General features: G+C 40.7%; 1 protein-coding gene across 2 annotated transcripts; it reads left to right on the top strand.

Annotated features, from left to right (window-relative positions):
• The first annotated feature begins 1785 nt into the window (after nucleotides 1-1785).
• On the top strand, nucleotides 1786-25967 carry LOC143741069 (pecanex-like protein 3). 2 transcript variants are annotated; one of them, XM_077233366.1, is made up of 33 exons: nucleotides 1786-2089; nucleotides 3938-4146; nucleotides 4355-4460; nucleotides 4560-4599; nucleotides 4713-4808; nucleotides 5667-7379; nucleotides 7883-8182; nucleotides 8272-8329; nucleotides 8405-8546; nucleotides 8632-8943; nucleotides 9053-9085; nucleotides 9177-9348; nucleotides 9447-9557; nucleotides 10591-10682; nucleotides 10769-10878; nucleotides 10981-11086; nucleotides 11172-11264; nucleotides 11482-11632; nucleotides 11761-11905; nucleotides 12075-12252; nucleotides 14443-14551; nucleotides 14858-14987; nucleotides 15109-15167; nucleotides 15264-15479; nucleotides 16148-16401; nucleotides 17780-18010; nucleotides 18107-18210; nucleotides 21770-21917; nucleotides 22126-22356; nucleotides 22464-22738; nucleotides 22832-22998; nucleotides 23100-23494; nucleotides 24439-25967. In XM_077233366.1, exons 1-33 carry the CDS (start codon nucleotides 1937-1939, stop codon nucleotides 24598-24600), a joined length of 6801 nt encoding a protein of 2266 aa, XP_077089481.1. In that variant the 5' UTR covers nucleotides 1786-1936; the 3' UTR covers nucleotides 24601-25967. The 2 variants fall into 2 exon arrangements, with proteins under 2 accessions (XP_077089481.1, XP_077089482.1); XM_077233367.1 differs by lacking the exon at nucleotides 4713-4808.
• Nucleotides 25968-26843: the final 876 nt, after the last annotated feature.

Raw genomic sequence — 26843 nt, 5'->3', positions numbered from 1 at the left:
GAAAGAATTGCAACCTGACAGAATGTCTGTCATGTATGTCCACTGAATGACAGACACTTGCTGCAGCCAATCGCATTGAAGGATCAGTTCCGTCCTTGCAGGTGGGGGTTAACCACAGTAGCCAATCGCGTTGCAGAATCAATTCTCTTCCTGTAGGTGGGTGTTTGCTACCTGTGTGAATGAAGCGATTCGACACTGGAACTTAGCGAGCTCACATTCCGGGCTTTTCTCGCTGGAGTTTTTACACAGCGGCCCTGGACTTACCGTGGAAATGGTTGCAGTGGTGACCACGTAGAGATATTTTGCGGTCTGTGTGTGTTTTTGTATTTTTATTTTCGTCATAAGGAGGAAGCACTCAGTGCTGCCGTTAGCCGATGCTAACTCGCGTTCAGTTTCGCCATCCTGTGGTTTTCCTTCTCTCTTTTCTGGAGGAATTAACGCAGACCCTGCCGAGAAAAAACATGGAATGGTGACGTTGAGTTGAAAACTGCTCAAAATTTTGCTACAAAACACTTAAGCCAAAGTCAGAGGTGGCTCACTACTGCTTGTAGCATGTTAGCGGTGTGGCTAGTGAGTGTCAGGTGATATTGAGCGGTGAGAGGACAGATATACGTCAAATGAAATCGAAAAACTGAGAAAATAGATTAAATATAATATATTTTCGTCCCTTCTGATTGATTTGGTGTTCAGCAGGTTGATTCACTCTAAAATCCAGTCGTTCAGTTGTCAGTGTTAGCTCTACTGCTGTTTAAACGCACGGTTTGTTTACAGTTCTAAAAATATTCGCACTCTGGTAACGTTTTCATTGAAGTGATATTGAAATGTTTCATTGACATTAATCTCTCCTCTGTCTTTATTTAGACTCGATATAATTTCAAAGATGCTTTAGCCAAGCTAACATACCAATGCTAACATTAGCTGAAGTTGTGCTGATTAAAAGCCAAATCCACTGAGACATTTGTCAGCGTTTGTTTATTCAACGACCATTGTTTGCCGAGGATGCTCAGTGTTTTTCCTTTTATAGATGTAGAGATTAGCTACTGCCATAAAGGTCAAGTTGAAAGGATACTACTATGACTGTTCGGGCTTGAAAGAGATAACTATATGTTAAAATAAATCTGCAGTCAGTTAAGACATAAAACTCTAAACGGTGTCATATCCGCATATCTTTTATTTGGCAACGGGACAGGTTTACAGATTTGTTCAGAAAAAGTATAAATTGAATTCTCAGGACTCTGAAGCTGTCTACCATATTTGCAATAGTTACAGAAGCCTTGAAAGCCAATGAAGACGTTAACTAACTAACTGCCTGTCTTTCTCTACATTGCCCGAAATAGTTGCAGTTGTTCAGTGATCTTACACATATCTGTTGACATCTCTAAAGTTAGTTAAATATACGATATCCCTAAATGAAACTTGATTTCTTAATTGTATTTTCTAGAAATCCCACATTAGGCTACTTTATCTAAATCATACAAATGTCTCATGCCTTATCATGCCACAGATAGGTTAAAATGACCATATTCAAAATAGCCTGTTGATCTTAAGTATGTCATCAGAACATCTTGTTTATTTTTGGAATTGTGTTTGCTTAAAGTGCTGGGAAGTCGTAAAGAAACCAAACCAAGCAGTTTTGATGATTCCTCAGGATGAATGTTTTTATGTAGCCCTTGGGTCACAGTTGTGCCAAAAACTCTTGATGATCTGCACTACAAACAGGGGTCTTCTGGAGGAGCATACAAAAGAACAGTTGATGCTGAAAAAACACAGGCCTCAAGTTGTTTTGGATCGTCTCGCTCTCTGCTAATTTTTTGGGCAGCCTTTTCTTTACCAGTCCGAGAAAGTCCATCCTGAGATTCCCAATGTAAGTACCGCACTAGAAACTTTGACAAGAGAACTTCAAGAACTCTGGGTTGTCTTGTCCCGAAGCGATAAGATGGGCTCTCAAGCTCTTCAGATATTGCGACAGGGAGTGTGGGCTTCTCTGACCGGAGGATGGTACGTTGACCCTCATCAGAGTACCTTCTCGAACTGCTTTCATCTCTACCTCTGGATATTCCTCTTGGCCTTCCCCTTTCTTCTGTACATGGTGAGTTCATGCAGTAATTCTCCAGGTAAAGAATTACACCAGCACATGTTCTTGGAAAAATGTATGTAAATAATACTGATGTATTCCAAGACCTTGAATTATTTAGGTGTCACTCATGTTGAGAAACCTTTCTTACATGGTGATCTCAAGCTTTACTATAGAAAGATTTTTCTGAAACTTTGTCAAGATGCATGACAGCTGCAGATATTTCTGCTTCAGAGATATTTTCTATGGAAGGTTTTTACTAAGTGGTTACAATGAAGCAGAACCAAGATAACTTCAAACCTTGTGTCAGAGTAAAAAAAAATAATTATATAAATGTTCACTTTTAGTGTGTTTTGTTTTTGTTTTTTTAACTTTCTATTCATGAGAAAATCCTGGTTTGCACTACAATGTTAAGTAGCACAACTGTTTTCAACACCGATAATAATATTAAATGTTTCTTGATCACCAAATCAGCATATTAGAATGATTTCTGAAGGATCATATGTGTCACTGGAGGTTACTGGACCTTACAAGCACAATCAATGTTAACGATCAGATATACAAGGAGGAATAATTACATCAGTCTTAAGGAAGACATTCCTTTGCATCCATTTTCTCAGTTTGGCAACCGGTTTACAGAAAAGCTTGTGGATAAACATGACATGTTATGACATCGCTAGTGATACTTTTCACTATCAGGTGAAGTTGACTGGTAAACATATTTTATTGAACTTTACAGCTTTTAATGTCAACAGACAGTGATTTTACTCAGTTTTATGTCAATTGCATCTAATTTTATGTATAGTTTTATATACTTGTCTGTCATGGCATTTTTAATGTTTATTAAGTCATCTATTTCTTTGAAAATACTTATATGCTGATACAGCATAAATTAATACATTTACTATTACTTGCACCACTGGTCAAAAAAAGTTTTAGATCGGTAAGATTTTTTATGTTTTTAAAAGAAGTCTCTTCTGCTAAACAAGGGTGCATTTATAAACAAATAAAAAAACAGTAATATTGTGAAATATTATGAAACAAATGACTGAATGCTCAAAAAAAATTCATTGTTATTTTCAATGTTGAAAAAAAATTCAGAATTCTTTGAATAGAAAGTTCAAAAGAACAGCATTTCTTTAAAAATAGAATCTGTTCTAACATTATAACTGTAACTTTTCTTTACTGTAACTTTTGATCAATTTAACTCATCCTTGATGAATAAAAGTATTGATTTATTTTATTTATTTCCCTCCAAAAATAAAATAAATTCTTACTGACCCCAGACTTTTGAAGGGTAGTGTTTTAATGTTACAAAAGCTTTCTATTTCAGATAGATGCTGTTCTTTTGAACTTTCTATTCTTTCTAACCTGAAATAAAAATATTAATAACTGTTTTCAACATTTATAATAATAATTGTTTCTTTAGCATCAAATCATCATATTAGAATGATTTCTGAAGGATCATGTGACACTGAATACTGGAGTAATGATGATGAAAATTTAGCTTTGATCACAGGAATAAATTAGGCTACATTTTACAATAGATTCACATAGAAATAAGCTGTTTTAAATTGTGATAATATATAACAATATGACTGTTTTTGTTTGTATTTTTAATCAAATAAATGCAGCCTTAGTGAGCAGAAGAGACTTATTTTTAAGATTAAAAATCTTATCGTTCTAAAACGTTTGACCGGTAGTGTATGTTGTAGCCTATTTTCCACACTGTGTTGTACACAAGCGCATTATGAAATTACACACGTCCATTGTGGCCTACATAAGATGCAGTGTCTGAAACGAATTTGAGGTTGTAATTGTTGCAACCACATTGATGTGATTCTCCCACATTCTTTCTTTCAGGCCCTTCCTGCCAGTTTAGTGGTGGCTGGTGTGTACTGCGCAGTGATAGCGGCCTTCTTCACGGCCATAAAAGCGGTGAATTTCCGACTACATGCCATGTTTGACTTGGGCGAGATCGTGGAGAAGAGGCAGGCCTCGTTCGCCACTGACCCCCATAGAGTGGAAGAAGGAGAGGAAGGCTCTGGCGCTCACGACGGAAGCCAACACAGGTACAGTATCTACATTACTACATTCTTTTTCGTTTTCACTTATCTATTGCTCAATTCAGCAAGTAGACAGAATCGGTTTGTAGTGCATTACAAGCATCGTGCTACTGAGTCAGATGTTCTTCGGGGATTTGTTGTTGGTAAACATCTGTTGATGGTGTCGAGCAGTCACAGTTAGTTTTGGCTCATGTCGGCATGCCTCTGCCTACAGGGACAGTGGTGTCGGTGTGGAAATGACGGTGTTCCGAAAGGTGAACTCCACCCCTCCTGTACGCTGCAGTTCCCAGCATTCGCTGTTTGGATTGAATCAGGTGTCGGTGAGGATATTTTTAATGCCAAATGTCACATGTCCTTGAGCATTATTCTCCTTAACTCGTTGGAATTTCCTCTGACTCATTTTCTTTTCTTTTGATCAGGAGTTTTTACCACATCTTGAAGACCCTGGAGGCCCAAAGGGTACATTGTTGTTATTGTTGCTTTTTGTTTAAACATACAACACCAAATAGTTAACATGAACTAGTATGCTTGTTTCGGTTCGTCTCTGATTTTTATCATTTTTAAAATTTCAGATATTAAGGAGCTCATGCAGGAGCAGGGCACTAATAATGTGATCGTAACCTCAGCACATAGAGACATCCTTCGACACAACCGTCAGGACAACACTAGTAAGAACTGTCCCTTTACTGCTTCACTACATTAGTGTTGCATTGGACAGTTCCCTAGACCAGTGTTTCCCAACTTTCTATTTCTTTTGCTGCGGCACAGTTTTGATAAGTAAAAATGTAGATGTAAAGAATGACCAATAGCATGTATGTTATAAAACAAAAATAAAATCTAAACAATGCAAGGTTTCGTCCTGACAGGGAGGATATAATCTTATTTGTAGAATTTTTTTTGATTGTTATTTGATAATTTTCCAAGGCACACAAGTGTACTGCCGCACATTGGTTGGGAAACACTGCCCTAGACTTCCAATCCAGAATCCAAATTTTTTTTGTAAATGCCTGTTTAACATCTTAAGAAATATATAAATTTTTAAAAAAAACTATTTTGGACCAGTGTAATCAAAATTATCAAAACTTAGGTGACATTTATTTGCCCACATGGAAATATCAAGCAACAAATGATGGATAGAACACTATACTAGAGTTTATTTATTTATTTTTTATAAATGTACGTCACAATACAGAAGAAAAGATATGTCACTACTTCTGTTTCATCACAACTTTATTAAGGAAAAAGCTTTAATCTAAGCCAACCAGCTATGAGATGAACCATAACATTATAAACTTTAATTTGAAGCCAAAAAGTTTACAGTCATTGATTATATGAATTAAATAATTTGTTGCATGTTTATTGCAAAATATTACAAAATATTAAAATCTTATAAATTAAGTTAGCTGAATAAATTGATAACATAAAACCATTGGATTTGTTTAAGATTGTTACTAGTATCAAGTTATGTGTACCTCTAAACATCGCTAATCTGCTCAGTAGTAACTGGACGCTTTTTGTCGTTGCAGGTGTGGCACCATCCTGTCTGGCTGTAGATTACAGAGGCATAATTGGTGTGAGTGATGTAATGACTGGAGGGTTTAGTAGCCTGCACCCAGCAAACTGTCCTTCTATCCCACCGTCCCCCTCCAGCCAAGAAGATGGAGACGAGAAGGACCAGGTGGAGAATGGGGGTGTGGAGCAGCTATCTCAGCAGAGTCCTGATGGGGAGGGTCTCGGAGGCTATTCCCCCCTTGGACCTTCAGCTGATTCTGAGAGCCTGGGAGATGCTCCTCTCAGCCCTCTTATCAAGAGTAGCTTGAGCGAGGAACTAAGCGAGAACTTGTTGGGTTTGGGCCTCGACCCTGTCACTTTTGCCCCCGGTGCTGAGCAACCAGGCAGCCGCACTGGAGTGGCCCTGGCTGCTGGCTCCACTGACAGCTGCTTTAGTGGAGGTGGAGCAGCCACAGACAGAGAGACTCTCAGTACGGTCAGTAGCTACCGCAGCGAGAAAACAGACTCAACACAGCTTGAGAGTCCCTCGCTGGGCCAGACGCATAAACCCGTGTCTAACGCTGCTTCCACAGCTTTGCCTCAGGGTAAAGGCCCCTATCATCAGCCTGGAGACGTGCTGCAGGGTGGCAGCGACACGGATGACCTGTCAGACAGCGTGCTGCTACGCTCACCCTCCAAAGAGCTCTCCTCTGGGCAGGGCCTGGACAGAACTCTGGTGGAGGGGGAGGACCTTCCCCCTTTGCTTTCAGACATTGCACAGCCCTCCTTGCAGGACTCGTCGCCGTCTAGCAGCGGGCGTTCTGAGACCTGCGATCTTGACAGTGGCATCCCTATACCCCCCCTTCCTCCTCCACGCCAGGCCAGCTCTGTACCATCAGGGTTGGCACTTGGCTTGGTCTGCTCAGAGCCTGCTCTGCCGGTCTCTGCCCCGTCCTACCTCCTAGCGGAGCCACCATCTCTGCAAGCTCAGCAGCAGGTGGTGCGACCTAAAGATTTGAAGCTGCTACGTGCCGGGGGCAGTGTGGGTCACCGCCCCGGTCGCAGGAAAGCTCCACGCAAACGAGGTGCTCCTGGCAGTAGCAGTTTCGACTGTGGCTCCTATCGACGGCACCAAAACCGTGGCCAACACAGAGACTACATCCCTGTACGCAGTCGGCTGGGTGCCAAAGCCTACAGCGAGAGCTTGTTTGAGGACTCCAGCGACGAAGACGATGGCAGCGATATGAGTGCAGGCTCTAGCCTTGGATCCCAACGTCGCTTCAGCTCTGACGACGAAGACGATGATGAAGATGATGATTCGAGTTCCTCTACCTCCTGCTACTCCCCCGATCTGGCGAATGCTTCCCAGCCTGGCCCCAGTCAGTTACCTAGCCCTGGAGAGGGGGAGGAGCCTGACACAGTAGGTCCCTCCCATTCTCGCAGTGCTCAGCGCTCAGCCAGCACAGCCAGTGCCAAGACTCATGCCAGAGTGCTCAGCATGGATGGGGCTGGTGGGGGTTCCAACAACACAGGGACCCTTGCATCTACTATACTACCTTTACCCCCTTCTTCCAATCCTGCCCCACGTCCACTCACCATCTCTAAATCAGACCTGGAGGCTCGGACGATGCACTCAGAGGCTTTCTCCAGGATACATCATAGGATAGACTCACTTGGGGGCTCCTGGGCTGGCAACCAGACGGGCTGGAGGGCAGGAGAGCTGCTGGAAGAGGGGGCAGTAGGAGGAGGTGAGGAGAGAACAGATTCATTCCCAGCACTTATTTTCTTGCATTTCATAGATGTGCAAAAATATTTATAACCATGCGTAGGATTTTATTGTGTGTATGTTGCTCTTTATTTTTTTGGTCATGGTGTGTGAGACCATCATACTACATTATATTCACCCAATATTTAGGCTGGAAAAACCATCAGATTAAAAAAAAACTAAACAAAAAAATACACAATGTTTTTAAAAAAAGTATATTTATATTTAGCTTTTTCAGTAATTATTTTTGTGTACTTTTAATTGATTAACTTTAATTTCTGCTGAAGTGATTTTTTTATCATGTATCAAAGACCCACATTATTCACCTTCATTAGGCTGAAATTTTTTTTTATCTCAAATGCATAAATTTGCACTTCCTTTTTAATAATATTTTATTTTAATTGATTTCTGCTGTAGTTAATATTTAATTTAATTTATTTTATTTTCCCTTTAAAACTGTTTGCCTGTTGCTTTTTGCCCATGTAGCCCCAGAGGAGGGAAGTAAACGTGACTCTGTGAGCAGTGTGAAGAGGACACAGGCCATTCGCAGGCGACATAATGCTGGCAGTAACCCCACCCCACCCCCTTCCGCCATGGGTTCTCCTCCTAGCTTACAGGACCTCCAGAGAGTCCGCACCTCCTCTCACTCCCGCACACGAACGCTTCCCTCCGCCCTGCACTTCGCCGCCTCATCTCTGCTGTTGCTGCCGCGCAGCGGTGTTCACGAGGCATCCACCTTTGACGACACCTCAGAGGGAGCTGTGCACTACTTTTTTGATGAGAGTGGTAAAGAATCATTTGATGTTACACAGACTTGTAACACTAATTTAATTCTGGTTTAGTTGTTTCTTCAATTGAAATGGATCTAATTTCAGGAGTAAAGAGGTCATATACTTTTGGGCCTGCTGGAGGAGGATATGAGGACCCAGTCCAGTAAGTCTTAAAAATTGTAACATTGGAATAATATTCAGAAGTCTTCTAGTGTTTGAAGTGTTTTCGTTGGCTCAGGGAGCGAGAGCGACAGTCACAGTCCTCCAGCTTTACCTCCACCGATGTCCAGGAGGTGGCGCCGGTGCTGTCCATGCTGCAGCCCAGACCGGTGGTCCTACAGGGCATGCAGGTTCGCAGGCTGCCAATGGATATGCCAGAGGTGAGACTTAACGCTTCAACATCATCAAAACGCATGTTCCATTTCACAATCCTGCTGATTGTGTTGATATTTTTTCTGTTTGTAGTTCGACCTAGATCACGAGTCCCCTCATGAATCCCAGGAGAACACGCTGATGATTGAGGAAAAGGCTAAGCCTAAACAGTATTACCGATTCTGGGTGCTACCGGGGAAGTGGTTAAGAGTTCGTTACGACAGGCTAGCATTGCTGGCCTTACTGGACAGGAATCGACGAGTTGGCGAGAATGTGTTTGCGGTGGTGTTGGCCAGCTTGGTGGCATTCCTTGGCTTCCTACTTCTTCTCCAGGGCTTCTTTAGGGACATCTGGGTTTTCCAGTTCTGCCTAGTCATTGCCAGCTGTCAGTACTCCTTGCTAAAGGTCAGTGTGAGAGTTAGCATTTTTAAAATGGTCCTTTTTTTGGCATCTCTTAATCATCAAAAGATAGTAATGTGTCCAGTGTTAATAAATTTGTTTTTGTCCATTTCAGAGTGTACAGCCTGATGCAGCATCTCCAATGCATGTGAGTAAATGGCTGTTTTTCAGTCTTCTCTTTTCTTAGACTTTCACAGTCAAAGACCAGCCTATCTCATTTGGTGTGGTCTTTATTGCAGGGCCATAACTGGATCATCGTGTACAGCCGACCAGTGTATTTCTGCCTGTGTTGTATGCTGATCTGGGTGTTTGACTTGGTCGGCAATTTGGACAGTATGCTGCCTTTCACCCTCTATGGGGTCACCTTCTTCTCTGCCCACTTTCTGCTCTGTGCTAGAGACATGCTCATAGGTCTGTTCACTATCATTCAAAGTCTGTTCTGTTAAACCTATGTTTATTGAGTTGTGCATAATATAATAATGTAATTATACATATGTTTTCTTCTGCAGTGTTCACCCTCTCTTTTCCCGTCATCTTCCTGTTTGGGCTTCTACCTCAGGTCAACACATTCCTCATGTGTTTGTTGGAGCAGGTGGACATGCACATTTTCGGTGGAACTGGTGAGGCCTATATTATACATTACCAGAGACTATTTATAGAGACATGCCACTTACTCAATCCTCAGTACAACTATATAGGGAAAACCCGTAACGCCAAAGATGGCGGTTGTATGAACATGTCCCGACCCTCCCACTGGAAAGCCAATCGTCTGCCTTTAACAGTCAACCCGGGAAACATTTAAGCCTATCGTCTGGTTCCACTGACGCATGCGCACAGTTGAGGTTTGCGACAGTGGAAAATACGTTACTGTTTGAAAAGGCGGCAGATTTGATATGCAGTGTATGTGTGCGTTGTGTAAATATCAGACATCCCAAGTGTCTACCGCATATTTATAGCGGCTCACTGATGCCCGCAAATTAGTTCAAATTTCCCAGAACCCTTGCGCATTCGTAGTAAAGTATAACCTGTGGGGGAAAAGGAGTTTTAAACCTTATTTTGGGGCAAAGTCATCAAACTTTTTCAGCGATTTTTATCATATTTTACTGCTGTTTCTATACATGCAGTTTATATGTCCCGGTGACCAGTGAATGTGCAGTTCTGACTCTCTGCCCATTAATTTAGATAGGAGCCTGGTCTTGTTAGTCCGAAATAGCTGCCCGGAGGCGTTGCCAAGATGGCGGCCGAGTGGCATGACTTGCCAAAAAAGACTTTGACATTACTAATGCTATAGTGGTAACACTTTGCAATAAGGGCCAATCATTTAACGTTATTTAATGCATTCATTAACATTAGTAATAAACAATGTCAGTTGTTATATCATTAAATATTAACATACAGATTTAAGAGATGATTTTAATGCAGTAATAAATGTTGAAATTAACATTATCTCAGAAAGTAATAAATGCTTTAGAAGTATTTTTCATTGTTAGTTAATTGTTAGTAATCAAATGGAACCCTATTGTACAGTGTTTCTATAGCTATGCTGTTCCTGTTCAACTGGTTTGATACAGGTTGGATTCACAGGGAGCAGGCATACTATAATAATATAACATATTGCACCGTAAGTATGAGATTGTGTCATTTGTGTTTCAGCCACCACAAGCCCCCTGTCTTCAGTCTACAGTCTGTTTCGCAGTATGTTGGTGGCAGCTCTGGTTTATGGATTTTGCCTTGGTGCCATCAATGTAAGTGGGATGCTGTTTGTCTCTTTTACAACCAACTGTGTTTATCAGTGCTTCCTTTACTCATTTTATTGTGTGTGTGTGTGTAGGCTCCGTGGGGAGAGGCACATGTCCCGGTGCTCTTCTCTGTGTTCTGTGGCCTCCTCCTGGCCTTGTCCTATCATCTGAGCAGGCAGAGCAGTGACCCAACCATCCTCTGGTCAGCCTCTCCACACATGCTGTTGACTTCCCAGTCATCTCACTTCCCCAACAGCTCTGTGATTGACATCTAACATATTTTTCCACACTGTTCACTGGGCAGGTCTCTGGTCCGCTCCAAGTTCTTCCCAGAGCTGGAGAGCCGAACACCAGAAGAGCCACCATTAGAGATTAAAGACCCTCTTCCAGAAAAATTACGGAACTCTGTGGTAAAAGCTCTCTCCATCTGCATTTATCTTTTGCTAAATAAGTGTTCTAATGGTTTTTAAATGGCTCCCTTCTCTGACTCTGCAGAAAGAGACTCTTCACTCAGACCTGGTCATGTGCCCTCTCATGGCCATTATCACTTTCGCCATTAGTGCCAGCACTGTCTTTATTGCTCTGCAGGTCAGTAGGCTATCCAGAATGTGATTTTGAGTATGTTAATGGTTTCATTGTAAGATCTTGCTTAAGAACCTAGTTCTAATCCAAGGACTGAACATCATTTCTAGTCTTGTAAAGTTGGAAATTCTCGTTCAGTGTAGCGAATCAAGGAATTCATTTCCATAAACAATTTTTCTTAATTGTTGCGCTTTTAATTTGCTTTTTTTGCACTACTTTTTAGCCTGCCCTCAGTTTCGTCCTGTACATCTTGGCAGGGGTAGTTGGTTTTTTGACACACTACCTCCTGCCTCAGCTCCGCAAACAGCTGCCCTGGTTCTGCTTAGCCCACCCTGTGCTGCGATCTCGAGAATACAGCCAGTTTGAGGTCCGAGGTGAGTAGTCAAACCAACACGCACACATCAATGCCTGAAAATCTGAACAAGTGTGATGAACTTCTCTCTCTCTCTCTCTCTCTCTCTCTCTCTCTCTCTCTCTCTCTCTCTCTCTCTCTCTCTCTCAGATGCTGCTCAGCTCATGTGGTTTGAGAAGCTGTATGCTTGGCTGCAGTGTGTGGAGAAGTATTTCATCTACCCGGCTGTAGTGCTCAACTCCCTCACCACTGAAGCTCACACTGTCAGCCAAAACCCTGACAAACCTGGAGCCTAGTAAGAATAAGATCATCTAGAATCCTTAAGATTTCTCTAAGTCTTAGTGTAGAGTGAAGCTTAACACTAGCTGATATTACTCTGTTGTTTTGGAAGTTTTTGTATCCCAGGTTTTCAATGTGGTCTCACACTTGCACAGTGATATGGTTTCCTTTATCTGTTTCTTTAGTGGCCGTGCTCTGTTCATCTCAGTGGCTGGGATGAAGCTGCTTCGTTCATCCTTCTGTGTCCCATCTCAGCAGTATGTCACTCTGTGCTTCACCGCCCTCTTCTTCCAATTCGACTACCCTCGCTTTTCACAGACCTTCCTCCTGGACTACTACTGCATGTCCATCCTCTTCAGCAAGGTCTGTGCATACAGTCACATCTCTCTGAGATTTAAAGGGGCCAAATTCAACACTTGTAACATTTACATTCTGTCCCTCAAGTCCACTTATAATGTTATGCAAGGAGTTTTTCCATCACCAGTTCCACTAGTTCCAACAGTACACTACCATTCAAGATTTTTCAGATTTTATTTATTTTTTTGAAAGTCTCTAATGCTCACCAAGGCAGCATTTATTTGATCAAAAATGCAGTAAATTATGAGGTATTAATGTAAAAGAACTCTTTTGTGTTTTAATATATTTTAAAATGTACGTTGTAAAATGTATGTTGATTTAGTGCTCAAGAAACATTTCTTATCAATGCTGAAAACAGTTGTGCTGCTTAAAGGGGTCATGAATGCATTTTTTTAAATAATGTTCTCAGAGGTCCACCTATAATGTTAAGTTTTTTACAAAATATCTAGTTTAGAGGATATTCAAACTCAGTACTTTCAAGACTTGGAAGTAAACGCCCACTACTTTGATTGGGTAACAGTTTTGCATATTAAAATAATTCTTTACATATTTAAAAAAAAAATAATAATCTTGTTACATAGTTTAAAGATTTTCTTTCGATGTGAAACATTTATGCGTATTATGTATGCTTTATAAGTCTTGGTTGTGGCATATAAAGTTTAAGTACGAGTTACCACAGTTGAGAAGATTACTTCATGACAGGGTAAGTTTATTGTAAACAGAATTAGTTTAGTGTAAACAGAATTATGAATGTACCATTATTTGTCGTTCTTATTGGCGCCGTGATTCATCCTTTTCGGTTAAGTGAAATATGCGTACATTGTCATTTGCAGTGTTGTGTTTTAAATTAAATGAAGCGTGTTGTAATGTCTTAATGATGACAAAACAGCTGTCGCTCATTAAAGCTTTTATTTAGGATTACAGCGAATGGCTTCGATCAAAACAGTAACAAAAACGGTATTCTCTACGTGCTGCCTTCCGTATCCAGGAAGTCCCCATATTAATCCAATAAATGCAGAAGCAAAGGAAAGCACAGCAAATCACTATGCTAATCAACTATTCACAGTTTTTCTGCAGCGCTACAGTATTAAAACTTAGTACATATAAAAAATCTTGAACAGACCCAAGCAATAGTGCCACATGGTAAAAACATTACTCACACTTGAGTGTTTACGAAATTGCTGTCGAATCCAGTAAAGTTGTCACTGCATCATCTTTTATTTTCAGTCTCTCTGAAAAGCCTGTTGAACTGTCTTGTTTAAAAATGAAGCGAACAAATCTTACTGACAAGTTCTGACTGGAATTTAATAATAAAGTTTATCCACACTTTCTTTATGGAAAATGTCTTGTAATCCTCAGAGGCATCTCTATCGTTTTGTTGCTGGAGTAATACTGTGTTTGCATCTCTCGTATTTACTACTATATGACATGCACAGATCGGTGGCCAGGGCTAAAGAGGCAATGATGTAGAAGTAGGCGTTGATTTTGTTCTGCAGAGGTGGTCTTTCATCTCACTATTATGTCATAATGTGACAAAATCCAAAAAGAGTTGTTATGAGTTCTGAAACATCCAGGACATTTTTACGGTACAATATAGTGACCTCTTATGTAAAAAAAAAAAAAAATCAAAAAATTTGTTTTTTCAATTCATGACCCCTTTAATATTTTTGTGGAAAACATTATACATATAATTGAAAGTTCAAAAGAACATAATTTATTTGAAATGGAAATCCTTTGTTACAATATACATTTTTTACTGTCACTTTTGATAAATTTAATGTCATTGCTGAAGAAATGCATTAATTAAAAAAAAATTCATGCTGACCCCAAACTTTTAACGGTAGTGTATATAGATTGTTGAAGCATTACATGTCTGCGGATGATTGTTTCTTTTGTTGTTGTTGTTTATAAACATCAAGATTTAAATTTACGGAGAAATTGATATAGTCATTGAATTGTCTATCGTGTCTTCTAAGGTTTTCACCATTATTTAATTTTTTATTTTCACTAGTTAATTCTGGTGTAATTGTTATTCCAAAATAATAAAAATCAATTAGAAATTCCCTATAAACATTCTATTTGAGTGACATTTTTAAACGTTTATATGTACTGTTACTTATACTCTTGCTGGAGTGTGGGGTTTTAAAGCAGAATCTTAAGACTGATGTTGCTATCATCTCTCTTGTGTGTGAGCAGATGTGGGATCTGCTGTTTAAGCTGCGTTTTGTGCTGACCTACATTGCACCTTGGCAGATCACATGGGGTTCTGCTTTCCATGCCTTTGCTCAGCCATTTGCTGTTCCCCGTATCCTTTACCAGCGTTACTCTCACACAGACCTGAATGCTGATCTCACAACTTTACCCTGGTGTTAACATGTGCCCAGTGGGAGTGATGCCATTTCCTATAGCACAGCTGTACCATTGGTTTTGCTCTGGGCCACATTTCACATGTTGTTCCTCATCTGGTTTAGGTAGTTTGCACACTTTTTCAATTGCTTTGTCCGTAATTGAGTTTGTTTGTCCCCACATCTTTTTCACATTCAGTATGTTTACAATGTCTTGCTATACAGTTGTTTTTTGAAAATGTCCCTTAACATTGGTTTTCTCTCAGATTCTGCCATGCTGTTTGTGCAAGCTGTGTTTTCAGCTCTCTTTTCCACTCCCCTCAACCCTGTGCTAGGCAGTGCTGTTTTTGTTACTTCCTACACTCGACCTGTGAAGTTCTGGGAGAGAGACTACAAGTAAGCCTTCAGAAATCTCATGCAAATGTCAGCTGCGTTGTTTGTTTTGCTAATTCAGACCCTTTAATTAAAAAAGTTTAAAGATGTGACTTGAACCCTTAAATATTATTTTGTCCTTCAGCACCAAACGGGTGGATCACTCTAACACACGTCTGGCCACACAGCTGGACCGCAACCCTGGTATGTGATATTGTATCTGATTAATACAGACCTTTCATCTATGTATTTTCCTTTTAATCTGTCCTTTAATTCTACCTTTATCGCTTGCTTGAATAGGTGCTGATGACAACAACTTGAACTCTATCTTCTATGAGCATCTGACACGCTCTTTGCAGCACTCGCTATGTGGGGATCTTCTGCTGGGCCGCTGGGGAAATTACAGCACAGGAGACTGCTTCATCCTCGCCTCTGACTACCTCAATGCTCTCGTACACATCATTGAGATCGGCAACGGCCTTGTCACTTTCCAGCTCAGAGGCTTGGAGTTCAGGGGTGAGCAGTGTTCCAGGAAAGGGACTGCACAATTTTTGGAATACACTACATGACTTAAAATCTAATCTGAATTCGATTTAAAAATACTAGACATCGTTCACTTGCTGACTTTGTAAATGGTTACAGAGAAAAACTGGGCACGCACAAAACCGCTAAGGATCACACACTACCAGACGGAGTCATTTCACACACAAAAACTCACACAGAAATATTTGCCTTGTTGCTCATATAATCATGACAAATGAAAACAATGTGTGTTTTACATTGTCTGACTGGGTAGAATCATAATATGAAGCTAAAAAAAAATCAGTGCCGGTGCCCATCTTATACTCAGGAAGAATCAACACTAGTTGTCATGTACACTCTTAAAATTTAAGGTTCCAAAAGGTAGTTTTTGGAGTGATGCCAGTAAAGAAAAGTTTTTGCCCCCAACAAATCTTTTAGTCAACAGATCTGATTCTTAAATGAACCATATTTTTTCTTAGCTTGAAAAACATTCTAAAAATCTAAAGAACCCTTTTCTGCTATAAAGAACCTTTTGTGGAATCGAATAGTTTAGAATAGTTTTGGTGCGATATAAGGTTTCCGATACTAAACCGCAACTGATTTACCTTGAACAGTGTATTTTCCTCTCTTCATTTTCTTTTTTCTTGAATGACTGTTTTCAGGAACGTATTGCCAGCAGAGGGAGGTGGAGGCGATCACTGAAGGGGTGGAGGAAGATGAAGGCTGTTGCTGCTGCGAGCCAGGTCATCTCCCCCACATGCTCTCCTTCAATGCGGCCTTTGGTCAGCGCTGGCTGGCCTGGGAAGTGGCTGCCACCAAATATGTGCTGGAGGGCTACAGCATTAGCGACAACAACGCAGCCTCCATGCTTCAAGTGTTCGACCTGCGCAAGATTCTCATCACATATTACGTCAAGGTCAGTTCCTATCAGACGAATAACCCAAATAAAACCACCAGTATCAGTGTTTACATGGACCCTAATAATCCGTTTGTAATCACACTAGTTGACTCATCCACAGACACCTTGTTTTGGGCGCACAGGAAGGGACGTTTTTTACGGCTTGATAAATATAACCAGCACAACACAAAGCATCATGTCCTCGTTGTCTCCTAATTAGGACCCGAAATAGATAAATATTAAGTCTGCTGTTTAAAACAAAGAAAAGAAGCGATGACAGTGTAACTGGAAAAACTTTAAGAACTGTAAGAAAGGGCTACTCTGAGAAAACAAAGAAAATTACCATTTCAACTCACTCTCGTGCACCATTTGGGACGCAAGTCTCACCTCAGAATCATTGAAATCTACATCTTTCCCTCGACCCCCACTCCCTCTCCCTCGTGGTGAGATCAGATCACCCAAACTCACAAAAGAATCTATATGGTTTTAATGTGAACAATTATCATACAGTTTTATACATGTTTGGTATCATTTTAAATGTCTCAGTGCGACTGGTACAAAAGTCTCATTGCCCAAAGAATTAAACCAAAAGGTAATAAAGTTCTTAAGAGTTTAGAAATATCTTGCACACAGAAGGGGGTGACTTTCAAGCAAATGGTCCTCTGCACACAAAAGGTGTGACCTCCGAATGCATATTACCATTGTTAGCACATGTTCCCATGTGAAAGAAGTTTCTGGTATATAATGAAATGTAACAATGGGATCGGGGCTTTTTCTGCATCTCAGATCAGCCTGTGAATGTTGAGAGCCGCCGTTACTCTCAGCTTCATGTATTTCTTAATGTCAGGTTTGCATCTTCTCTCTTTATTCCAGAGCATTTGATGTTATTGTATTGATTTATATTTGAACTAATTATGAAATTGTCATGATACATTTACCTGACATAATAAATTATTACATTTGATTATTCTAATTGACTTTGACATTATTTTAATTCAAGAATTTGAAAAGAATAGTAAAACATTTGCTCACACTTAATGATGCACAGATATCATTAAAACCTTTTCATTTATGGAGTCAGATGAAATAATGAGAAAATACATATAAGAAAATTGATTGCATTTAATCAAAAATATTTTGCCACGAGGATGATGTTTATTATGCACCAACAGCGGGAAACTGTGTATTCATGCAGTTTGCACATGTCAAGAGATCAAATCTGATTTGAAGCTTGTGACGTATAAATGCAAAGCAATCCGATCACTTTATTTACCTTTAATGTAAACACTGTTTGGATTCATCATTTGGAATGATTTCATTCTGATGGAAACTAAATGTGCCTATGTAAATGTAGCTACTGAGATACCAAGCAGTGATCCAAGTCTCTCCACCACAGAGTATCATCTACTATGTGAGCCGCTCACCCAAACTGGAGGAGTGGTTGGCCAATGAGGCGGTGCAGGAAGCGCTGCGGCCCTGCCTTAGCCCTTCCTATGTGGATAGTGACCCCACCTTCAACCTGAACATAGATGAAGACTACGACCACCGTGCTTCCGGCATCACTCCATTTTCCTTCTGTCTGGTGTACCTGGAGTGGATCAAATACTGCAACAGCCGCAGAGAAACGGTATTTTAAAGACAGCTTTGCTCTTTACAGTTGCTGACTTGTGGTCTGGTTATTTGGGAGTGAAAGATGTAACTTTTTGTTTTTCTTTTGTTACAGCCAGTTGAGAGTGAGAAGGATTCCCCTCTGGTCACACTCTGTTTTGGGTTATGTATTCTGGGCCGTCGAGCTTTGGGCACTGCCTCCCACAGCATGTCAGCCAGGTAAGTGTTCAAACCAATTATAGCGTTTTTGGTTAACTCATTTAAATAACATAAGTTGTTGGCTTATGCACCGTACACGCATTCAGAATTTTTACAGAACTGTGTTTCTTCTGCTGCATGCCTTATTTAACTTTTGTGGGCTATACAACTAGCCTTAGCTATTTGAAGTCTGATTACAAATCACATAATATTACCTGTTAAATAAGATTTTTCCTGCTGCAAAAAAGCAACATTCTACATAATTAGGGCCAAAGCACTGAAATTGTTGCATCAGAGTTATTGGGCATTAGGTAGCGTATGGGTGTAGCGGGGAGCTCTGCAGTGCCTAATTTTATGCAATACATAGGGATGGGTATTGTTTAAAACATTTTCGATGCAAATACATTGATACCTGTTCCTGAACATTATTTTTTCTATACAAATTTAATGAAATCCATTTTAACTAGAGATCGACCGATTCATCGGTTTTGCCGATTAATCGGCACCGATAGTTGATTGGTGTAACTATCGTTATCGGTAAAAATCCACACTGATAGTTTTTCCGGGTTGCGTCCGTTGCTGGAGCGGCTGAGAAGTGTGCGGAGACATTACTCAGTACGAGAGCACTGAGAAGAGACTGCTGGCATTATACAGAGCGAGAGCGGCCTCTAGAGGACAAATAACAAACTATCACTGGCTGAGTTGTTTACGTTAGCACGTGAGGCTGCGCGCACCCGCGCAGCAAGGAGAGAACACGCAGCACAGAGAGTGCTGACACTTCAGACGCGCATTTAAAACACTGACAGCGAAACGGTATGAATACATAACAGTAAAGTACATTGCCATATCATTATCCACAGTATTCCTGCGCCCCATGACGCTTTGCGCGAATTATGGGTGTAACTTCCGTTAAGCTGTAAACAATCAGTGAAAGACTAGCTCTGGACGCAATAATATATATTTTTAAACCGTGTACGATGACTTTACATTATTCTACTTACCCTTCAACCATTGAACATTAAAAGGACATTTAAAAGTGTAAAAGCGTAAACAAGGTACTTTCAACAGACCATGAATAATCTATGAAAAAGTATCTTTCCACAGCAAAATCGGCGGTAATCTGTATTATGTAACATACGTTGCCTTAATAAAAAATAAAAAATAAATGTTTTACTTCAGCATTGCGTGATTCTATTTTAAAGTGATTTCAGTCATTTTGACAGATAATAAATTGTAAATTTACCTGTGAAACCAAACCTGGAAAGAGACGTGCAGGATTTGGGGAGTATTCCAGTGAATTGGTATAGGCTACATCGTAAATTAAATCGGTAGAACAGACCACAAATGTGCAGTATATGTTGACCTTTATCGTACTATTACAGCGAAATTCAAAAGAAAAAAAGAAAATAATCATGAGGAAAAGAATGCAGAGCTCTTACTATATATATTCTTGTTATAACCTGTCACGTTAAAATACCAAGTGTTACGTTATTCTGATGTTATTCTTAGATAAAACATGAAAGAAAACTAATAGCTCATTAAGTTAAACTGACGGATCAGCTTTATTTGTAGGGCAACCTTATGATTTGAAATGATTCGTTTCAGTCTTTTTGAATGGGAGTTCCCCAAACCGGAAGTGCCACCCGTAATTCAAAACGCAGTAAACTCGTCAGGAATAAGGTGGATAAAGTAATTAATTTGTTGACTAGATGCTGCATCAGCAGAGAAATAATAGAAGTATGTTTGCCGTCGAGGCTGAGAGGACTCATTAGTTCCTCAGTCAAGTGGTTTAAATAATGTGACAAAAACACACGCAGACCTGACCCAAATGTTTTATGTTGTAATTGTTACCATCTATTTGCATTATTTTATATCCAGCTGGTCACTTTTATGCATTCATTATGTGACGAAGTTGCATATTTAAAACTAGTGACGTGATTGCTTTTTCAACATTGATATGTTCATGTAAGTTAGCCGACAGAAACATAAACAAATCAGAAACGATTTAAGTTCTTTTTTTTATCACTACAATACATCTTGTTATTTTGATTAGATAATCAAGTGTTCCAAAATAGAAGCAAATAAAGTGAGAGACCACATAGGCTATATTACGTATATACGTAATATAGGTCTTTATTAAATTTTAATGGCCATCTTTAAGAATGACTCTTTGGAATTATATGAAATGGTAACACTTACTACAATAAGATTACATTTTTAGCATTAACTAAGGTTAATAAAAGTTGTAGAAGTATTATTCATTGTTAGCTTGTTAATTTCAACATTTACTAATGCATTTGAAATGGAGTTTTAATTCTTAAATTTACGTATGTTTCTAGGTTATAGCTAACGAAACTTGTAATATTTTAATGTTTAAATTAATTTCTATATAGAGTTCGTTCTGTAGAACTACTTATTTTAATATATTCAAATTTATATATTTATTTAATTTAGCACATTTCAGTTCAGCACTGTTTTACTTGTGAGTGTTATGTTTGTTTTTAATCCATTATCCATTTTAAGAAATATCGGTTGAATTATCGGTTATCTGCATTTATGGTCAAACCTAAATATCGGTATCGGTAAAATCCACTATCGGTCGACCTCTAGTTTTAACAAGATTACATTACATATTACTTAAAAATAACTTGGGAGTTTATTTTTTCAGTTTGTTGACTTATTACAGACTCCTATAGGCCACTGGGGGGTGGAATATATGCCTCGCGCTCAGCTTGCTGCAAAGCACTGGCTAAAGTAGCCTGATGATTATGAATGTCGGGAAAAAATAGCAAGGAGACATTTTGGTTGTTTATTCATAAACTAGTATTTTCTCAGAGTCAGTGTTGACTGCAAAGATGAAGTTGACGTTGCTGACTCGTCATCTCCGCAGTACATTGAATGCGTGTGCGTGCGTGCCCATATAGAGAGAAATGCACCTTTCATTTAGATTACATAATCTAATTGGTTTATTTAAAAGTAGACATTTCAAGCATCCTATATGCCTATTTCTCATGTCTGTGAGGCAAGTAACCTATACACTGAGTTTCGATTTATTTATGTGACGAGCTCCAGTTCTTCTTGCAGTCGAAGACGGAGCAACTTTCTTCTCTTAAGTTTATTACGTGCACTGTCAAATGCTTCATCAGATTTGTCATTGCTGGTCTTGGCGCAAATATTGCATCCTGTGGTGGTGCCATTGAGCTTGTTGAAATGTAGCCATACTTTTGATCTTTTCTACATCTATGGGATTTGGGACGCTTACACACTACAGCCTCACATATGAGTCTCATATCTGGGCGTAACCGGAGTAAACTAAATTAAACTTAAGTTATTTTATTTTTATATATGTCTCTATACCTCATATTGCTAGTTGGTGCATAGTCACTGCTCATGCCTAAAGTAAAACATTTCTCAGCCTTTTGCATTTGCTTTGCACACCAACATTATACCACTACCGCTCATGTTGCTGTAACTAAGAAAGTCTTGTTGACCATTTATGTTAACATGGTTTTCTTGCAATGAGATTTTTATGAATGGAATTTGTATGTAACCGCACTGATTCTCTTCCTTGTACATTCAGTTTGGAGCCTTTTCTCTATGGCCTTCACGCCCTGTTTAAGGGTGACTTTCGCATCACCTCTCCCAGAGACGAGTGGGTTTTTGCAGACATGGACCTGCTGAACAGGGTGGTAGCTCCAGGTGTACGGATGTCCCTCAAACTGCACCAGGTACAGCTGAGGCATTCACCTATCCCCACTGATATCGCACTTTATTCAGGTTTCTGGGGTAACGCAGTGATATTTTCATAGTCTGTATAAAGTAAAAGTAGTCTGATGATGATGATGATGATGATGATGCAGTTATTTATATAAAATGGCTCTCTGGAATGCTGGATTCTAATTTTGTCTTTCGTTCACTCTATCCTTTCCTCCACAGGATCACTTCACCTCTCCTGATGAGTATGAGGACCCAGTGGTGCTGTACGATGCCATCACAGCTAATGAAGAGAAGATGCTGATCTCTCACGAGGGTGACCCTGTTTGGCGCAGCGCTATCCTGGCCAACATGCCTTCTCTGCTCGCTCTCCGCCACGTTATGGATGACGGCAGCGACGAGTACAAGATCATCATGCTGAACAAACGCTTCCTCAGCTTCAGAGTCATCAAGGTGCTTTGCAGCAGAAGCCTGTTTATTAGCATGTATATTCTGTTGACTGTAAACATCATTTATCATGACATTGCTGTAACTATTCTTTCACTGTTGCTTTGATTCAGGTGAACCGGGAATGTGTGCGCGGACTGTGGGCCGGACAGCAGCAGGAGCTGGTCTTCCTGCGGAACCGGAATCCTGAACGCGGAAGCATCCAGAATGCCAAGCAAGCCTTGAGGAACATGATTAACTCGTCCTGTGATCAGCCCATTGGATACCCAATCTACGTCTCCCCGCTGACCACATCCTACGCTGGGGCCCATGTCCAGTTGCGCTCGGTCTGGGGAGGCCCCATCAGTCCCCACAACATTTACACCTGGTTCATCAGCAGCTGGGACAGGTCAGGGTTTGAGAACAAGCATGCACTCTGCCGTGATACATCACATTTTAGGTGTCTAGTGTTATTTATGTGTGTTCTTTCTGCTCTCTCAAGACTTCAGAAGGGTTGTGGTGCCGGATGTAACAGTGGAGGGAACATTGAGGATTCAGACTGTGGTGGTGGCTCTACCTCTATCAGTAACAACCCTGCAGCTCATCCTCCACAGAGTACAGCATCCAGCATCCCTCAGCCTCATCCCACTACTTTACAGCCCCTGATGGGTACGACACCTGCTGATCAGTTAATGTATCACTGTCCATCTCTAATAAATTAAGCAATGACGTGTGCAGGCTTAGTCTTAATCTTCCCTTCCTTTCTCAAGGAACTGACAACCCCGTTGGACCTTCCTGGCCGCTACATCCCCAGCCCCTCCCACTTGCCCTGCTCAGCCAATCAGAGGGCAGGATGGATGCAGGGCTGGTCAGCTCCTTGCAACGCACCTCTTCCATCCATGGACTTTTGGGGCAACACCTGTCCAGCTCCCAGCTGTCTTTCAGTGGTTCAGTGGCCCTTCCGCCTGCAGACCGCTTCTGCCCCAGTAGCCTGCAGGACAATCTAAGTCACAGGGTGTCTCAGAGGGGCCTAAGTCTGGGTCAGGGCAGTGGGCTGCACTATGAGGCCCTGTATAACAAATGGAGTCTGCCAGGGAGGAAAGGATTCAACGGACCTGCTGTAATGGAAGGGGATGTTTCGGCATCACAGAGCATACGCACACAGGTAAAGACTAGGGGTGTTCTCAAGGATCGCATCGGGGCAGATTAAGCTTCTTTTTTTTTTTTTAACTGATTGGTATTGGCTATCCTAAGCCAGATCCTTTATTATATGCAGTAGCAGTAGATGGTGGAAAATGCACCCCTCACATGGGTTTGCCAACTACCATTAAAAGGAAAAGTACAAGCTCAAATGTCTGTGCGTTACACAGGAGTACCAAGGAGGTCTGTTCAAGTGCATTACAGACACACGGTCAAGCTTCGGTGTTTATCATATTTGTACCAGGAACAAAAACAGTTTTTTTAATTTTTTTTTTAGTTTGAAAAAACAGCATTCACATCAGCCAAACAAACCGATTTCTGATGTCAATCGAACCCAGGTGCGCACCAAAAATTTTAGTGTGAAAGCACCCTAAATATCAGATCGTTTACTTTTTTTAATGACAGGTTGTAAAATGACATGTGGTGCAAGACCCCACAGTAAAAAAGTATATTTATGAATTAATAAAATTTTGAAAAAAATTATACTTTTATTCAGGAAGGACACATTAAATTGATCACCAGTGACAGTAAAGATCTTACAAAACTACAGAAACAGAGAGTGCTACACAGGTGACTTTACATAGCCACTTGTGCTCATTGAATAAACTGGTAGAGGTAGACATCAAATTATGAAGATGAAATACTCAAAGGCACTCACGTGGTGAAGTAAATAGCCTTTAATTAACTGGGATAAATCTATTATAAACAGCCCAAACGCGTAGATCTACACTTTTAATTCGACAATTAAAAAAAGTATAATTTGCATCCCTAATTACTGTTGTACTAAATTTCTGATCAAATAAATGCAGCCTTGGTGAGCATAAGGGACTTCTTTCAAATGTTTTCCAACCTGAAACTTTTATTGTATATACATAAAAATTAACCCATTTAATTTTTTATTATTCCTAGCCTTTGCAGCCTCCCCTTCCTGTCCTGCCCATTGATGTCAGCCCAACATTGGATCCAGTGGGCGCAGTTGTACCCTCTGAGACCACGCCCCTTACATCATCAGACCCGCCAAGTGCACGGGAAGAATCTACAGAACTGCCTTTACTTGAGCACCTCCGGTGAGCCTTCACTGCAGGACAGGTACAGCTTGAATCAGACTGGCCCATGGTCATCCTCACCATCCAGAGAGCAAGAGAGCTGGGAGGAATTAAAGCATCTTCGGTCAGTTCTGCATAAATTAGGATGTTTCTCGCAAGTAAGATTAAACACATCACCAGATACGCAAGCACACTAGAAGAGTGCAGCGTAAGTAATGAACTCTGAACTGAGCTCTCCTAGGCTTCTTTGGCTACTGTTTTGGCCTCCAGGCCCATAAGCCAAAAAAGTGGACATTCAGTGCAATCTTAAGGGATTTTTTCTTTTTCCTTCTTATAAAAGGAGGTTCAGGTCATTTAATCAAAGCAAATCTGTGACCTGTACCACCAGTAGTAACAAAAAGGGAACTCTCCTCTCCCCGTAGCAGCCTTAAACCTTCTCAAGCTTTTGTTTTTACCCTCAAGCATCCAGTCCATTGCTAAACATCCACAAACCCTCTGCGTCAGCTGTATTTTGCAGGATTTTTCTTTTAATCTCCCTCCAATCAAAGCCCAGAGCTTTCCACCACATCAGCCACTGTCCTTTCAAGACTAAATCACTCGATTTTGAATGCCCTCTCTCACAGAGCTATCATTTCATGGCGAACACATTCCAGAAAACACATTCGATCACGTCGGTGGCCCATCAGACAGCCTCACGCTCTTAAATGACACAACAACGACCATTCTTCAGGGATAAGACTTGAATACACACACACATACTTGCTCTCATGCGCACTTCCCTACGTAGTTTACAGCCAGCTCAGGTGAGGATGGTAGGGCCTGGGTTTTGGGGGTGAAGTGTAGGACAACTGGGACAGGATAGCAGTCATCAGACTGGTTGTCTCTGTCTTTTCCCCGATCCTCTTTCTTATTTCTTTAAACATCCCACAGGAAATCAGACTACCTTATTAATTCCTAAACTGCTGCCTACCGAATGGGCTCTGGTGATTTAGTGGGCCAGAGCACATGGCCTCCCGACAGGCTTTTTCCTGCTACTGCAAGCGCCTCCCTCTCTGCAATACTACTGCTACTGCACCACCCCCTCTACTACTAATAGAACTAACTACTGCTTCTAAACTCCAGCGTTTTAGTTGGAAGAACTTGATGGGGGAATAAAAACAATAAAGATACACCGATTCTAAAGACAAAGATTTATTTGATTGCTGATCTCAAATGAAGATGGATGGAGTGGCTGTGTTTTTTCATTGATTGTGCTGACACTTGCTGGACATGAGTGACCTGTAAGCTTTTCCCTCTATTCTTGAATCCACCTGATTGTGTCTCGCAAATTCCCTACCTGTGTGTAATACAACTGGAAATGTAGATGTCATTATAAATCTGCTGTTGAACGAAGCTCAGACCGCCTGCTTTGGAGAGCAGGGCCCTCACTGCCTCTACAATAACAAACATATCAAATGCTCGCAGTCAAACAATACACCATTGACATAGCTGCGACGTGTCGATGTAAAGGAGCTTGGAATATCCTGTGAGCTTTTTAAAGTGGTTTTCAGATTCAGAAAGCCCGTTCAATGCTTCTTCACCATATATAATTTCCTAGCTTAAAAAGATTGACACAGCTTAGCTGTGCTCTGAAAAAAGCTTTGCGGTGAAGGATATGGTTTGAGAATCAGCATGTGGGGCCACCATGAGAAAACGGTGCCTTACGATTTGACTGGGTTTCAGGTGGAAGAGAAGGATTTTTCCTCAGAGTAATGCGGTTTCATGCAAAATAACAATCGAAGTGTTTCTCTACTGAGCGGCGCTCATTTTACAATGCTGACACATTCAAAACAGACGATTCGGTCCGATCAATATCAAGTTTTGATATGAGTCTCTAGCTTCATTTAGTGCCAGTAGAGGCAGTTTGCACTGATTTGATCATGCTCACTTTTTCATACTCTCACTTAAACCACCGATTGTTAATAGGTTTATAACACTGAAAAGTATATAGAGTCTCTCTGCCCATCACAGACCATATCACACGTTGTTTGAACACTAAGCATGAAGTCTCTGCGAACCATGTAGTCTGTCACGCTCTCTAGGTCATTTCAAGTCTGCCAAGCAAACTCCAGTTGGTGAACTTTAATAGCTATTGAGCGTTTGGTTCAAGGCCGATCGACCTCCTTCTCTCTTTCCATCAGGACCATTACTCTCATCTTTAGGGTAACTTTTCCAAAGCAACAGGGAGTACTTCTCTTACTGGGAGAAAGCACAAGTTACTGGTTAGTC

The sequence above is a fragment of the Siphateles boraxobius genome, unplaced genomic scaffold, assembly GCF_051911475.1.
Source record: "Siphateles boraxobius isolate OS27281-9 unplaced genomic scaffold, OSU_SipBor_1 18, whole genome shotgun sequence".
Taxonomy (NCBI): Eukaryota; Metazoa; Chordata; class Actinopteri; order Cypriniformes; family Leuciscidae; genus Siphateles; species Siphateles boraxobius.
This window is presented reverse-complemented; position numbering and strand designations above follow the sequence as displayed.